The sequence below is a fragment of the Emys orbicularis genome, chromosome 9, assembly GCF_028017835.1.
Source record: "Emys orbicularis isolate rEmyOrb1 chromosome 9, rEmyOrb1.hap1, whole genome shotgun sequence".
Lineage (NCBI taxonomy): Eukaryota > Metazoa > Chordata > Testudines > Emydidae > Emys > Emys orbicularis.
In genome coordinates, this window is record NC_088691.1 from 49854796 (window position 1) to 49872468 (window position 17673).

Sequence of the window (17673 nt, forward strand, 5' to 3'; positions counted from 1 at the left end):
ATTTGGGATATAGCCACCAAGGAGCAATGATATCAGCCATTTAATAGGTAAAGTAAAAGCTAAATTTTCTTCGATTGAGAATCATTTTAAAGAATTTCAGACTCACCTTTTAAACATCTTTGAGTGACAAAGGTCCCTTTTCTAATGCACTTTAATCTTAGTGTTTAGTCTGTCTCACCTTAGGAGCGTCATGGCATTCAGTCTGCCACAAGCCAACGCACCTGGTATGTCTGCTGGTTAGAAGCAGCAGGAAGCTTGAGAGAGTTTTAGACCAAATGGAGCTGCCTTGGCGCTGCTGCTCTATGGAAGTGAGACAAACTTTGCTCTAGTGTAGTAAAGCTAAGGCCTGTTCAAAGAGTGATATCCCCAAAACCGCTGGCAGAACAGTCAGCAAACCCATCCTGTGAAAGTGACAAAACAACGCAGCTACTCTTGAATGAAAAGTAGGGAGGACAGCAGCAAACTTACTTTCACTGCTACTAGTTAAAGCCTTTGTTCCACTAGTGCATGAAGGAGTTGAAAAAATCCTTGTGGGGCCAGAGTGCCACTCTGACTCCACTAGAATGCTGTAGTGTATGGAAAGCCTGGAGCCATCTGTACTCCTTGTGCATTACCACTCACCTACACTTCCTTGGGGAAGAGGAGAAGGCTGAACCCATCATACTTCCCTTTTGAAACATCTGAGTACAGGAGAACTTCCTTCTTGCTCCACCAGCCGGGATTTTACCTTTTAACAAGCTCGGAATCAAATAAAAATGGATACGTCCACAGGGAGAACAATTAAAAACTCCATTGAGAACAGTGTAAAAACAATTAGACCGCCCCTCCTTGGGCTCTGCAAAAGGTCTAAATTGTACTTGCATTGTGAACCCCACCCTTGGTTGTCATGGAAACATGTATAGATGAAGGCTCTGAAATGTCCTGGAGTCACAATGTTACATCCAACAGCAGATGACAGTGGTCTGGATTAGAGATGTAGTTCTTATGAAGTTGGGAAAATCCTCCCTCCCCCCTAAAGAGCAGCAACGACTGTACTGGTCAGCGGGCTGAAGTCAGGTGGTTCCGGCTGTGTGAAAACCTGGGGAGAAAGGGGGGAAAAGGACAGACAGGTGACACTGGCTGCACTCATCCATTTGAATGACACACTAGGGGGTTATAACCTCCCACATCCACCAGAGACTATGATGGACAATGATAGAAGAGGCACACTGCACACCCCTGAGTTTCATTTGATAGACTGACAAAGCAATGGCAGTTGTCTAGCTAGGCAAAAAATAAAAGCAAAGCCCTTGAAAAAGGTGATGATTAGATAACAGTACAGGAGGGCATTTTCTGCCATGTGGTTTGAGTAAGCAAGCAACTCAGAACATTACCCAACTGCAAGGGTAATGCTTAAGTGGGATAGGAGTGTCACAACTTAGCTCCAGGAAGTTCTCCTAGCCTCTAGAAAATTAATCAGTATTCAAAAGTGATGACATTTCTTGGTTCATATACAGGCCAGTCCCACCACATCTAGGCTGCTGCTAGAAAGAATCCCTTTGACTTCATCCTAGATCAGTGGTTCCCAAACTGGGGTTCGTGAAATATATCAGGGGGTTCGCAGAAAAAAATTCTGTAATGGCGGACAGAGCCATCCCTAGGGACGTGGGAGCCATCTGTGGGGGCTGGCAGCCCAAGCCCCGTAACCATGTCTTCCTGGCACAACAAGTTTAAGCTTTGTTGTAGTTGTGCGTTGTTTGCCTGGACTGCTCAAGACCCGAATGCTTGTGGGAGGAACTTTTTATTTGAGTTGGCTTCTTAAATACCGTCATGCTGTTTCACGTCTGGTACTCCTTGATGAAACATGTAGGAAGCTTAATCAAAGTGATATGAGCTACAAAAGTGAAATCTTGGAAGAGTGTTGCCATTTTCATAATGTAATAAGGTTTATAATGTAATGATAAATAATACTGTAATAATAACTAGTGTGTAATAAGCGTGTCATAAAAAAACCAAGTTATTTCCAAGATCACGGCTTCTATAATTTATGCTCAGGTAAGAGAGAAAATCCATGGAAATATTCGTTTTTAGGAGGGGGTTCATGAGATTTGATATTTTAGTGAAAGGGATTCACGAGCTGTTAAAGTTTGGGAACCACTGTCCTAGATAGTAGTAGTGCAGCCAGTTGGCTTGTCTGCCAGTTAAGACAGACTGAAAATTTTGTGACTTTGTAAAAGATATTTTCTGGCTCAGGTGTATAATGGGCTTGCTATAGGCGTCACTGGGTTAAATTCTATGGCTTGTGTTTTGCGGTTCAGGTTAGTTATCAATGCTGCCCAATATAATAATAGGTTTTAAGAACCTGAAACCCTATACTTTTTTGCTTCACCTTTACTTATAAACTTTAATGGATTTAATAGTAAAGGACATCAAGGGTTCTCTCTCTCTCTCTGTAAATTAGAATTAGTTTCAACTTCAATCTGTCAGCAAAAAGAAGGAACTAGCGCGCAATCACAAGAGACAGCTTAAGCTTTTATTTTCTCAGCCCTCAAAAACTGATATTACGATTCCCAAATTAAAAAACGCAAAAAAGAACCATGTCTATATATTAAAGGAAATGGCACAAGCAAAAAAAGAACCTGTCACATTAAAAACTATTCTTATTATTTAGTTCCTCTTACATTTCTCTCGAGACACACAGGTACCCTGGTGATTCATTATTCTGTGTCAGCAACTCCTGTCAGGCCTGACATACTCACTAGACTTATGTACAAAAAGTTATAAATATGTGCTAGAATTATGTTCTTCAAATGTGTTTGGCAAGCAATGCACAAGCCCAGTTTACCCTAGACAAAAGAATGGGTGTTTACTTGTCTGATCAGCCTGGTGGTCAGGCAGATACAATGCTAGTACATTAACATATAAGGTAAACAAAGCTAACAAGCCTGAAATAAAACAGCATGGCATCTACACCCTAACAGGAGAGAGAAACTTTGTCTGGGCTTACTTTTCAAAGAATACATTCAAAGGTTTATAGGACTATCAAAAGAAGAGAGACAACCCCATAGTTATTCTTTACCTAAAGAGTCAAAGAAACCAAGCATATGTTGGGTCGTTATTTAGGAGGATGCAGGGGGTTAGTTTCTTGGCTCAAAATATTAATGGAAAGCAAAATCAGCACTCAGTTTTTTGCCAACAGCAGAACCTCCAAAGTTATCACAGCTTCAAAACGACATGAAGGAAGTTACACCTCATCTGCTTACGGAGTTCTACTTAAAAATCTAGCAGAGTTTTAAGAAATGTGATGTGTAATTAAACATTTCTTTGTGTATAAGCAGATCAAAGGATAAAAATACTCAGCAATACAGCCAAAATACTACAAGCAGTTTTAAATCCTTGCAAATACAACAGAACATCCAAATGCATACAGAAGATCTTCGATTTCCACTGTTTGTTACTTTTGTCTTATTCCCCTTCAGCTGCCATGGTGTATGTAAAACCAAGACAAGGTGCATCCCCTTCCCTACATGCCTCTGAAACTGACATAGCTCAACTCTAATCTCCTCAGACCAACACGACTACAACTACACTCCATCCATAGCTCCACTGGTTAGTCCTAGCAAGCTGCAGTTAGCTTTCACGGCTCACGTGTTTGAGCGCCAACAGTTCTTGAAACCAGATTTTGAGAGGATGGTTATGCTCTGAAGTGTAAATGAATGATATGGTACACAGTCACACTAGCTGGGCTAGTAACAACCCATGACACATCATGCATCAGAGCAGAAAGTGGCTGAAAGTATCGCTTGATGCTCAAGACACCAGCCATACGCGCTCTGCACAGCTATATTCAGCATGACAATGCATCATAATGGAGAATGATTCAAAGTAGTGTCTTAGACATCTCAAGGTTTGCTTCAGTCAACACACACGCTTCTTGGATGTTTTGGCTCTTGAATGACAAATCCATAAGAACGGCCGTACCGGGTCAGACCAAAGGTCCATCTAGCCCAGTATCCTGTCTACCGACAGTGGCCAATGCCAGGTGCCCCAGAGGGAGTGGACCTAACAGGCAATGATCAAGTGATCTCTCTCCTGCCATCCATCTCCATCCTCTGACAAACAGAGGCTAGGGACACCATTCCTTACCCATCCTGGCTAATAGCCATTAATGGACTTAACCACCATGAATTTATCCAGTTCTCTTTTAAACGCTGTTATAGTCCTAGCCTTCACAACCTCCTCAGGTAAGGAGTTCCACAAGTTGACTGTGCGCTGCGTGAAGAAGAACTTCCTTGTATTTGTTTTAAACCTGCTGCCTATTAATTTCATTTGATGACCCCTAGGTCTTGTATTATGGGAATAAGTAAATAACTTTTCCTTACCCACTTTCTCCACATCACTCATGATTTTATATACCTCTATCATATCCCCCCTTAGTCTCCTCTTTTCCAAGCTGAAGAGTCCTAGCCTCTTTAATCTCTCCTCATATAGGACCCGTTCCAAACCCCTAATCATTTTAGTTGCCCTTTTCTGAACCTTTTCTAGTGCCAGTATATCTTTTTTTAGATGAGGAGACCACATCTGTACGCAGTATTCGAGATGTGGGCGTACCATCGATTTATATAAGGGCAATAATATATTCTCAGTCTTATTCTCTATCCCCTTTTTAATGATCCCTAACATCCTGTTTGCTTTTTTGACCGCCTCTGCACACTGCGTGGACATCTTCAGAGAATTATCCACGATGACTCCAAGATCTTTTTCCTGACTTGTTGTAGCTAAATTAGCCCCCATCATATTGTATGTATAGTTGGGGTTATTTTTTCCAATGTGCATTACTTTACATTTATCCACATTAAATTTCATTTGCCATTTTGTTGCCCAATCACTTAGTTTTGTGAGATCTTTTTGAAGTTCGTCACAGTCTGCTTTGGTCTTAACTATCTTGAGCAGTTTAGTATCATCTGCAAACTTTGCCACCTCACTGTTTACCCCTTTCTCCAGATCATTTATAAATAAGTTGAATAGGATTGGTCCAAGGACTGACCCTTGGGGAACACCATTAGTTACCCCTCTCCATTCTGAGAATTTACCATTAATTCCTACCCTTTGTTCCCAGTCTTTTAACCAGTTCTCAATCCATGAAAGGACCTTCCCTTTTATCCCATGACAGCTTAATTTACGTAAGAGCCTTTGGTGAGGGACCTTGTCAAAGGCTTTCTGGAAATTTAAGTACACTATGTCCACTGGATCCCCCTTGTCCACATGTTTGTTGACCCCTTCAAAAGAACTCTAATAGATTAGTATGACACGATTTCCCTTTACAGAAACCATGTTGACTATTACTCAACAGTTTATGTTTTTCTAGGTGTCTGACAATTTTATTCTTAAGTATTGTTTCGACTAATTTGCCTGGTACCGACGTTAGACTTACCGGTCTGTAATTGCCGGGATCACGTCTAGAGCCATTTTTAAATATTGGCGTTACATTAGCTAACTTCCAGTCATTGGGTACAGAAGCCGATTTAAAGGACAGGTTACAAACCTTAGTTAATAGTTCCGCAACTTCACATTTGAGTTCTTTCAGAACTCTTGGGTGAATGCCATCTGGTCCCGGTGACTTGTTAATGTTAAGTTTATCAATTAATTCCAAAACCTCCTCTAGTGACACTTCAATCTGTGACAGTTCCTCAGATTTGTCACCTACAAAAGCCGGCTCAGGTTTGGGAATCTCAGCCGTGAAGACTGAAGCAAAGAATCCATTTAGTTTCTCCGCAATGACTTTATCGTCTTTAAGTGCTCCTTTTGTATCTCGATCATCAAGGGGCCCCACTGGTTGTTTAGCAGGCTTCCTGCTTCTGATGTACTTAAAAAACATTTTGTTATTACCTTTGGAGTTTTTGGCTAGCTGTTCTTCAAACTCCTCTTTGGCTTTTCTTATTACATTCTTGCACTTAATTTGGCAGCGTTTATGCTCCTTTCTATTTTTCTATACTTTCTATACTTGCCCTGTGATTTTACCATAACACATCTGAACCACTGAATTTTCAACGCATGCCCCTAATCCCCATCCCACATGTCAGAGAGTGTTTTTACCTTTGTACCCGCTCCACCATGTGTGCTATCAGTTTGTCAGAAATGCCTGGGCAGGACTCCTCAGCCAAGCTAAAGGCATTCTCCAGCTCCTCCATAGCTCCCACATTCCCTCCAGTCTGCTTGTGCTTGTCTTTGAGCTGCAAGCCAGAAACACTGTGTTAACAGCTTGTGACATCTGAAAGCTTTCACCAAGTAGATCAGCGTAGAATGAATATTAAGGAGTCTTCTTTTTCAATGTGGTTTTGTTGGGGACCTAGGCAACTAACATGTAGGTTCCTACAAGCCTTGCACCCCAGGGCTTTCTCCTCTCTGCATAGGAATAAGGGCAGACCAAGCAGAGTGAGTTTTCACACACTTTCTGAACACACTCCTCCACGTGCTACTTAGCTTCCCACCTCACATAGTGAGACAGTCACAGCCAAGCCTTTAACAAAGCAAACACCCTGCCAAGTTTTCCCACACACAAATTAAGGTGCGCTGGACTGACAGCCCTGAGGTCCAAAGACCAGGAACCACATAGCAGTGCAAGCTTCTCTACACCACACTGCCAACCTGCCTCAGTGTGGCTACCTCTAGAGCGGAGGACAGTTCATTGGCCATGCTCACTCACTGATCTCTACAGAGGCTACTAGAGAGGTGCCACGTATGGTGATGGATTTTGTGAGGAACGGATACTGGATTGAGGCCACAGAACACTCCCCGTAACAACCTGGGTTTGTTTTGAACTAATTACCTAGAGGTGGAAGCGGGATTGCTGACAAGTTTCAGACCTTGAGCTAGCCGGTCCCTCAATCTAGTGTAATCCTGAAAAAGGGAGATTCCCCCATGCAGAGCATTGACATAAGGCCTGTGTGCCATTTAAATGCTCAAGAGTGGAGCATAGGCCTTGTCCTAGCTTCTGCATAGGGGGGAATTTTATCTTCCATGAGAACTCTGTTCTATCTTTCATTAGCTCATGCAAGTTGCATGGTGCAGACATTTATTTAAAGTACACAAAGAGCAGAACATTCAGCATTAGGAAACTCCAGGCCTAGCACCATTGCTATATCAAGACAGAACAGGACAACCTATTCGCTGCTTATGACATAACACAGATTTTCCAGGCCATGAATAGCTTGTCTGCTGTAGCCTCTTTCCCCCTTCATTTGGGTAACTTTCTCCAAGTCCAGCCTGCAAGAGTACCCTGCACAATCAGACTGAACTCTGTGCCTTTCCCATAGTATATTCCACTAAACAAAAAGCAAAGCTGAAAGCAGAAGCTCCTCTTCACACCGCAATATCTATGCCAACTAACCACCGTCTAGGTCAGTTAAAAATCTTAACTACCTTCATCTCGACTATGCTGATTAAGTGGCTTTAACTTGTCCTCATAGTTTCTTGCATGTAATCGTAGGATCAACCTAATTCTTTGAGTTCACGTTCCCCTCTCACAAAGACAGAAAGGAGGTCAAGGCAAATCTTAATGCTAATCTGGGGCTGGGACCATCTCTGTGCTCACAGTCCCCCTGCTGGAGGAAAACTAACTTTATTTAACAAGACACATCTGCCTTTCCTCAATGAGTGAACTGCCATTTCACACACAAAAAAAGCCTCAGCTGTCACAGCAACCCTCGTACTTCACTATTTATTTATACGCAGCAACCAAGGTTGGGGAATGACAGACAAGCAGCACTCAGTGCACTGAGAACTGCTGGACTGAAAGGTCATTCACAATCTCACCCAAGGATCTACTTTCACCTCCACTTGATGAAAGAACTCAAGTGCAGGGTCTCAGGGGAAGGACAGTGGGATGAGGCCTTTCCTTTGCTAAGCACATGCCAAAGTGGGTAGAAAACCCACAAGCTACTAACATCTAATGACCAACTGTTCAGCCAGACCTATATAGAGCTCTGTAGCTCAAAAGCTTGTTTTTTTCACCAACAGAAGTTGGTCCAATAAAGATATTACATCACCCACCTTGTTCAGTGGTCTGTGATGGGAGCTAGTTTGGTTTTTCAAGCTAAGGAAGGGAAAGTGCCTTAAATATTTTGTGCATTTTGTAAATGTGTTCTAAAAGTTACCCTATAAAACGCAAGCCAAATGGAAGAGCCTTCTGGAACTTAACAGGGTTGAAGACAGTGTGATTCTTCAAACCTATGAAATTTAATAGAGAACTTTCTATAGGCTAGTTAAAAAAACCCTTGAAAGGCTGTAGGTCATTAAATTGTATAGGTTTGCAGAATCACACTGACTCATCCCTGTTAGGTTCTAGAGGCCTTTTCCACCAGGGTAAGAAATAAAACAAGTTTTGAAAATGTGCACAATCTATTCAAACACACTTACCAGTGCCCCCAGCCCGAGGCTTTATCCCAGTCACATACGGATGGAAGCTGTGACAGGCAGGCTGCTTTTTGAGGCAAGTCTACTTGACACTGGCCTAGAGGCTTTGGGGACATTATTTTCAAGTGTGGGTGCCTGAAGAACCCTCTCCTACAGAAGCCAGTGGGAATTGCTGGTGCTCAGCACCTCTGAAAATCAGGCCACTTTCACTCAGATGCCTGCCTTCAGACACCTGAATCTGAAAGCACTTGCTGAAGGGTGTGACTCTCACTGGGATTTCACAGTGCTAAGATATTATGGGAGGCCATAGAAGCACAGGAGATATGTAGACCGGACCTTGACTCTCCTGTCTCACACCAGTTACATGCATAATGTTAATCAAATAGCAGCTCTAAAAGGCACCAACATTGCAGCAATTAGGACAAGTTTAGGTTTTCCAGTTACTTCAGGTCCTCTGCACCTCCCCCCACTCCATCGCTTGCATGGTGGCTAATTCCTTAGCACTTCCTCTGCTAATCACAGCCAGGCCCACCTATTAAAGAACCAGGACAAAACTTGGGACAGATGGAAGGAAGGTCTAGAACTCTCAGAAGTCCAATTCTAGATCTAACTTCTCTCACTGGAAAAATGCCGTTTTGGTGACCTGCTGTGGGCAGCAGCATGTAGCAGGGGAAGACAAAGTGGGTGCAGATGGCATTAGGCAGGGGATTTAAACAGAGTAACAAATAAATAAAGTTGCCCAGAGTTGGCAAACCCTGATTCCTGCTCTGCCCAAGCAGGACATGTCCTAGCCTCACACAGGTGAGGGGGCTGCTGAAATCAGGCATTCTCCTAGCACTAGTAATGTGAGGGAAGCTGTATTGGGAGAGGAACTTGAGGAAGGCCAGGCTACCAGGCAATCAGAGAGGATGATGCAGAGAGAAGGGCAGGCATTCTGTAACCTGGGCTCATGAGGCTCACATAGAAGAGGGAAGAGCTGAAAAAACAAGGGCAAGAAACTGTAGGCAGCACTGTACTCCTGCCCAGGGTAGGTTTAGGCAGGACAGGTATTTTGGGGACAGCTCTTTTAAGCAGTACGTACAGAGTTGGCTTTTCTGAACTAAGACAGAGATGTTTCACTACCCCCTGGCCCTGCCAGGCACCCTGCTCCTCTTCGCCCTCAAGAATCCCTGCCATTTACATGTTTCTCAAACAGCCACCCAGCTGCTTCCCCTTCACCTGCAGCCATCACTAACAAAGAAAATGGCCTTCTCACCTCCCCGAAGACTGGGTGGACAAGCGTGGAGAGACACTGTGATCGGGGCTGCCGCTTGATGGGCTCAGCAGACTGGAAAGCAAAACACGGAGAGATGATGAATACATGCAGCAGACATACCCATGGAAGGGTGCACCCCAGCCCACAAAGGTGCTTCAGTCTGCCACTTCCCCTGTGTCTGAAACACATCTCCTATCAGAGATCAAAATTAGCTACTCTTCTATACAACTGGAGGAATGAAACTGGTTGGGTAGAAAGGCTAGTGCTGACTCCTACTGGGGTGACTCCTACTCCCATCCTCAGAGAATGAGCATTAACTGTCAGCATCCTGGGGGCATGGAAGACGCAGCCCTATAATGCTGCCCACACCATGCTCAGGTGCCAGGCTGGAGGCAATATTAGAAAGTTAAGGCTAGAGAATGTCATACACGTGCACTGGAAAGGCGGCTTTCCCTGCTCCTAGGCTCCACTCATTTCCTGGTCACCCTGTTTTTTGATGACAAGGTCAGCAGACTGACCTTCTGAGAGCCATGGAGAGCTATTCCTTTGTGCAGTTTAAGGGAACTGGGTCGAATAGTTGGTGGGAACGTCCAGATTGGACCCTGGTCTCCATCTTCTGTATCTCCATCACTAGAAACAGAAGGAGGAGTTAGACATACAGCCTGCATAATATATCACACACACAGGACATGAACCTTTTCATTTCTGAGCCCTTATGCTCCCAGATGATGCATTACAGCCAGCCATAATTACCCTTTCACCCGAGGGCTCTGGGCATTTTGTGAGGGGGCAGAACAACAGCTGCCACTCTAGGTGCACTGGGGAAATTTAATTCAAGTAAGTCTAGAAAATCTGATTTGATCCAAACTGAAACACCTTCAGATTATCAGACTCTCTGGTCCATACAGCTCACTGCATAGAGCCAGGCTAACTACCATTTCAATTATTTTAATTCCCAGATCCCTGCATGAACCAAAGACATAAATCTGGCTCGACAGACCTATGGTAAAGATTCAAGAGTAACTAGCAATTCTAGATGCCCAGTTTGAGGCACTAATAGGGTTTGATTTTCATTAAGTTCTAACCACCCAATTCAGAAGAGTCAGGCCCCTTTAAAGGGTCTGAAATTGGCCATCCCAAAAAATAAAAATCCACTTGTCACTGTTAAGCATCTTGACCCCCTTATACCAGTTTGCCTACAGGTAGCAGGACCACATCCAGCTACTGCAATATGGTCTCAGAGCTACATACTCTGAACATAAGAACGGCCATACTGGGTCAGACCAAAGGTCCATCTAGCCCAGTATCCTATCTTCCGACAGTCGCCAATGCCAGATGCCCCAGAGGGAATGGGCAGAAAAGGTAATCATCAAGTGATCCATGCCCTGTCACCCATTCCCAGCTTCTGGCAAACAGAGGCTAGGGACACCAGCCCTGCCCATCCTGGCTAGTAGCCATTGGTGGACCTATCCTCCATGAAGGCTCCTCTGAAGCCAGGTAATGTATTTAGCTGAATGCCTGTTAGAGATAAAGAAGGTAGAAGACACTTCAAGGAGTGCTCTATGGGCTAGGTGGCACAGTAGGTTAACCCACTAGCCTTACACATTTTGGGACCTGGATCCAAGTCCTATAGTACTTAGCTCATAAAACATTTCTTGTCTCCAGCCAATACCGTTGGCTCCTCACCTACATTGATCCAAAACTGAGCAAAGGCTCCACAGTAGCATATGAGGAGGGACCAAATGCAAAGAAAACGTCAATACTATTTACTCAGACATCTATACTTTGCTCCCCTAACCAGGGCTTGAACATCTGTCAGATGTTCACTACCCAGAAGAAGATGGGGAACAGTCACACCAACCTGGCTCATGGACCCTCCCGCTCTCTTCCCAACTTAATTGGGACTCTGTACTCTGAAGTGGTAGTGAATAGGATTTGGGAGGATAGGCCACAGCAGGGTATGGAGACAAGCACCAAGGCAGGTGACATACGCACATGTCAGAATCACCAGAGCTGGAGTCCTCTCCATGGCCCTCTGACTTCCAGCGCTTGAATCGGTCAATCAGCTCCATGAGGAATGAGGTTTTCTTGGTATAGCGTGTGATGAACTTGTGCTTTAGCAACTCTTTAGCAGTTGGCCTCTGTGGCAAATCAGGAAACAGAGAGTGTGCTAAACCTAGCAGTAGCCAAGATCTGCAAGAGCCATGACTAACACCCAAAAGCTTTGTCTTTTATTTCTGCCATGCCTGCTTTTTCATTTTGCAATCTGCTGCTAATTTCTCTCCAAGAGCGTAGCACTAACACGCCTTTCTGCTGAGGATTTCTAGGCACCTTTGGACTCTGGAGTTCTATGTCCCAGACATTCCATTCTATCTGCAGTGAGAGGAAGGAAATGATACTTACAAATCTAGGGTCCTTGTTGAGACAGGCTTCTACAAATTCTTTGAAGGGCTTGCTGTGATGTCCCTCCAATGTTGGAGGGTTGTTTTTGGGGATCAGAAAAAGCACCCTCATAGGATGCAGGTCAGAATTCGGGGGCTCTCCCTTTGCAAGTTCAATGGCTGTGATTCCAAGGGACCAGATATCTGCCTGAGAGAGGAATGAGAAGAGTGACTTCAGAGGAGCGAGAAGTGTCATGCTATGCACTTGGCTGCTAGTAGAAGGTGCATGCAACATTCACTTCACTGAAGGGACCAGCATCACCTGAGGTCTATGGGGTATTTAGTCTCTACGGTCATTTAGTCACAGGCTTCCCCAGGAGATCCCAATCCCTCATATGATGAGCCCACTCTCTTGAGGCTCCAATCTTTATGTTCATCCTAATGTTAACATAAGCATGTAGTATTACCTAAGTAATGCAGCAATAAAGTGTAAGAGCCCTTCTTCTACCCCACCAACTCACCTTAAAGTCATAGGCAGACTGTTTGATCACCTCTGGTGCCATCCAGAAGGGAGTCCCAACAAACGTATTTCTCTTGATCTGGGTGTCCGTCAGCTGTCCAGCCACACCAAAGTCAGCCAGTTTCACATCCCCTTGTTCCGATAGCAGCACGTTGGCAGCTGTTCACACAAACAAGAGTAAGTCAAATGGTTCCTGAAACTCCTGTAATCAACAGGGAATCTAGTGGCTCAGGTTTTTGAGAGAGAACTCCAGCTTTGATTTCCAGATTCAGTATCTCAAGCAACTCGAAGCAGGTTCATGCATTCAGGGGAAGAAGGGGAACATTTATCTGGCAGCTCCATGACTAGTTTTGAAGGAATTTCTGGAGGCTGAAGGAGGGCCTACAGCACAGAGCCTCACAAAGAGTCACTGGAGACCCATCTTGAGACATCCTGGAAGGGCCTGATTTTCAGTGGGTGGGTGCACAGCACTGGTTGGATATTAAGCCCATCTCAAGTTGGGCCCCCAAACGTCACCAGCCACTGTGGGCAGTCCTGGCCTTAGAACTTATATTACTTCCACTCACTCAGTTCATCTAGGGAGTGTCACTCAGGATTCTGGGACGTCTCTTTCCAAAAGAGACCCTGTATGTTTGTTTGGTATGCAAGTGGTGTGAGGAAGCTCACATCTCTGCTGTCCCCCTCTGCAGCTGCTCTGTAGAAAGGACACACCAGGTGCCAGTAATAGCAACCTAGACATCTTGTGTACCAACATAGTTAGAAGGCGTACACACAGTGACACAATCACCTCAGTATCTTTGTCAAACTTCCCCTGTGCATGAAACACCTTCCCAGAACTGGCTCCCCAAGTCGCTATTTTCCTCATTCATGTCCCTTCCCACAACTTGCAAGTAGGTCAGTTCTTTTAATATTCAATGCTCTCACCCTCTCTGCACAGTCAGATACTCTTATTGAGATCACCATTTCCCTCCTGCCCCATGCCCCCACGACTGTTTGGGGAGGAATAGCTCAGTTTGGGGAGGGATAGCTCAGTGGGGGGAGCATTGGCCTGCTAAACCCAGGGTTATGAGTTCAATCCTTGAGGGTGCCACTTAGGGATCTGGGGCAAAATCAGTACTTGGTCCTGCTAGTGAAGGCAGGGGGCTGGACTCGATGACCTTTCAGGGTCCCTTCCAGTTCTATGAGATAGGTATAGCTCCATATATTTAATCTCAAGCATGATGCAATGGAGGGAAGTAGTCCAGCTAAGCTTTTTGGGGCAGGGACCTTGTCTCTGTACTGCATGGTGTCTAGTACACTTGGATGCTGTAAGATGAGAAGCAGGAGAAAATAATGGCAGCAGCCCTTCTGTTTCTAGCATTGTTGTGCTCTTGTCATGCAGGCTTCAGAGCTCTCAGTGGGGCAGCTCCAGTCACACATTCTGAAAAAGTTTCCAGCCACAACAGAGCCACAGACAAGTTGTGTCCATAATGATCAGCGCTCAGACTACTCAGGGTCTTACATACAGAAACAGAAGTTCCAACACTAACCAACAATAGTCAGCAGGCAGTTGAGCAATTCTGCTAACTCACCTCTCTCTGGCAACTCATCTCCCCTTGTTCCATGTCCTCACCCAAACCACAGGTGCCAGACTGGTGCTGCTGACACTCCACCCTACCCCAAGTCCTAGATATAGGCAGCAACTCATCCTCATCTGCAAGAATATGAGGTTTATGATCTCAGGAACAAACTACTGATAACAAATGTAGTGGATTACAAAGCAATTCTGGTTGCACCCTCCGTTTGCTTCTCTAGGTTTATCTAAGGGCTGGTGGGATCATCACTCATAAGCAAAGGGGCTATGTTCTCCAAGCCTGACCTTTGATGTCCCTGTGGATCTTCCTCTCAGAGTGCAGGTAATCTAAGCCCTTGAGGATTTCCCGCAGGATAGTGGCAATGTAGGTCTCTTCCAAGGGTCCTGGCTTTAACTAAACATGGAATAAAAGTGGGGAGAGGAGTGAATGAGAGCGAATTTGGAAGGAAGAAAGGAAGGAACATAGGCATTAAATAGAAGCGAAGAGGTGAGAGAATGACAGAGGGAAAAATAAGTAGGAGGAGGAGGACCAGCGAGGGGAGATGATCTGAAATTTCCTACACAACTTTTAGGACAGACATTTGCGCACCACTAGAGTGATTCCTAACATGTTCCACATTTCCTGACCTCAGTTTGTAATACAAAATCTCCTCCATAGCAGTGTCAGACACCTGCTGGCAGACATGCTAATCAGGAAGTCTACTGCTGTGTTTTATACCCCACACACACACCCCAATCAAATACAAGAACCAAAACCAAGGTTTGCCACACTTGTCTGCTTTAGGCTGGGAATACATTACACACATAGAAATATACAGATCCAATCTGTCCAAGGCTCTGGGCACATGCGTGCAAGCGGGCAGCATTTCAGCTGGTGCAACAGCAAGAGAGGCGCTTCTGACTATCTGGAGACAAGGTGAGATGATAAGACCCCATCCTAGCTGAGTATCAGAGGGGTAGCCGTGTTAGTCTGGATCTGTAAAAAGCAACAGAGAGTCCTGTGGCACCTTTAACACTAACAGATGCATTGGAGCATCCGACGAAATGGGCATTCACCCACGAAAGCTTATGCTCCAATACATCTGTTAGTCTTAAAGGTGCCACAGGACTCTCTGTTCCATCCTAGCTGAGTTCTCAGCCTTTCCAGTGTAGTAACTGAGGCCCTGACCCTGCAATGAACTCTGTGCAAATGCCCCCCTGAAGTCAGTGGGGTCCAACAGCATTGTTCTCATTGCAGGCTCGGCATCAGTTATCGCACTGGAAAGGCTGAGAACTCAAAGAATTCTCTGTTAAGGTGAGTGTCACAGTGTGACTGTTCCTTTAAGAGGGAGCATGGTCCAGTGCACCTCTGTCTGAATAGCTGCTGCCCAATTGGTTTAAGAGAAGGCAACTGGGCTTTACAAAGAGGCAAACAGGATGTGCTCGGGGGAAGACAGAGTGAAGATGCAAAGACTTAGAAGGCTCCTGGAAGCTGCAATAGAGTCTTAATATTTCAGGGCTATCCACTGCCCTCTCTCAACCCAGGCAGGTAAGGAGAGAAGCCTGAAAAGCTCTGTAAGAGACAGTCAGAGAGCAGACTCCAGGGGACAACAAGATTCCACCTAGGTAGGGCTGAGAAGGAAGTTATTGAGTCTGTGAGAACTTTATTTTGATTAGCACAGTTTATGATAATAAACCAGGGTATTAATGGAACTCCTGTATGGAGTTTGTAAGGAGTTCAAGAAAGGAAACTAAGGCAGAGTATGGTTGAGCCACACTTGCCCAGACAGGGGTCAGGCATGCCTTTTTACATAGAAGAACAAGCTTTGACACTGGAATTCCATCACCCCACCCACTCTTCACAGACAGATAGGCCAGGAACACCCCAAAGTTTAGATTCATTCTATTTAATCAATTGTGTATCACAGCTGGTATATAAACATCTGTTAAGTGTGACTGAGGACTGCCTGTGGAGTGTTTGAATCAGCCCATTTTAGTTAGGGCACACTAAAGGAGTTACCAACATGTGCAAGAAAAATGAGTTATCCCAGTCCTTCCATTGTCCCACTTATACGTGCATTAAATCAATGGAGGTGCAGGAGTGTGACACAGCAAAGTTGAGACCCATGTGTGTTCTGCATCTCTATTCTTTAGCATCTGGTGTAGCATGAATATAGTGTCATTCAAACAAGACACCACTGATTGTAGGTGACAGGTTATCTCAGGAACAGAGTAGCAGGGTGTGTTGTACAATGGTGCTTAGATAGGTGGGTACAGACTTCCCAGAGAGTCACAGAGCAAATGATTTCTCCATCCTGGCATAAAACAGGCTTTGTAGCCAGCATGCCTGCTCTGCGTTGTCTACTCCTTGGGCAAATGGCTCTGAATAAGGCTTAGTGGGGCTAATAAACACCAATTTTATGGTTGTTTCACAAACTAAGGTTCCATCCTCTGTTTGTGGACCACATGTGTCCATGTGTTAATAGATTAGGACTGACCAAGCTACTTACCAAATCCAGTGCTGAACCTCCACCCAAGTACTCCATGATTATCCACAGCTTGGTACTCTGCAAGTGAGGCAGGAAAACATGTTTGGGTGAGCACTGGGCAGTGTGTTAAGATTAAAACAAAAATCAAACCTCAATCAGGCCCTGCCCCACCAGCCATGAAACTTGTGCACAGCTCTTCACTCAGTAAACCAAACAGGCACTCAACCTCCACTGCCAGACTAGGACCAAGCAAGGCGAGCTTCCATTCATCCCTCATTGACACAGTACTGCTTCATGGAAATTAGACCCTGGGAGGGATCCCACCACGCACTTCCCTTCCAATCTTTATTTTTTTCTATGTGAATTTAGTGCTCAGTCTGGCATCTTGGAGACAGAAATCTATTCACAGGCAGCGGCCATGCAATCTTCCCCATGTGCCTCTATCGACATATCTCCAGCTGGTCCTAGAAACAACCCCTCTAAGGGAGGGAGGGTAGTTTTTCAGTCGTTGGCCTCGGTAATGAGACTGCCAACAGGGACGGCGGTTGAGCAGCATCCACAGTTTTTCACTAGACTATCAACTCATCTTAGATACGTCTCCAAACAGCCACCAGATAGCACTAATGGCAGCTGAGATAAAAAGCTCCTGACCCATTATTGCTCCCCCAACAGACCTAGTCTCCTACTCACCCCAACATTGTTTCCAAGTGTTACACTTGGTCTATTTCATTGTTCCCTCAATCTCCCCGTCCTCGTGCACCCTTTGTTTCACTGACTTGTTGTATTCTGTGCAAACCCTAGTGTGGGAGCTCTCTGGGGTAGGGAGTGTTTTCTCCGTCATGTCTGTACAGTGTCTAGCACAACAGGGCCCTGATCCTTAACAGTTCTTAGATGCTACCATCATATACGTCAATAGTAATAGCAATACCTCGCTGTTCATCCCTTACAGTATTACAGACTGGTTTAAGTGAGAAGCTGAGTGAGTCTGGCAGCCTCAAACCATTTAAACACCCAATCCTACTGGCAGCGTTCAGTGCGATTGACAGCCTTTGTTCAGACAGGTCAAGGTATTTGGTAGGTGT

At 44.9% G+C, this 17673-nt stretch overlaps 1 protein-coding gene across 1 annotated transcript in view; it reads right to left on the minus strand.

The window, feature by feature from the left end:
- Positions 1-776: 776 nt before the first annotated feature.
- STK25 (serine/threonine kinase 25) overlaps positions 777-17673 on the minus strand; it is a 28626-nt gene continuing 11729 nt past the window's right edge. Inside the window, exons 4-12 of the mRNA XM_065410264.1 lie at positions 16613-16669; positions 14409-14517; positions 12552-12709; positions 12053-12238; positions 11645-11790; positions 10168-10279; positions 9650-9721; positions 6076-6212; positions 777-1078 (exon numbers count right to left, since the gene is read on the minus strand). Coding sequence (XP_065266336.1) covers positions 1039-1078; positions 6076-6212; positions 9650-9721; positions 10168-10279; positions 11645-11790; positions 12053-12238; positions 12552-12709; positions 14409-14517; positions 16613-16669 — 1017 coding nt within the window. The 3' untranslated portion in view covers positions 777-1038. The remainder of the gene's footprint in view (positions 1079-6075; positions 6213-9649; positions 9722-10167; positions 10280-11644; positions 11791-12052; positions 12239-12551; positions 12710-14408; positions 14518-16612; positions 16670-17673) is intronic.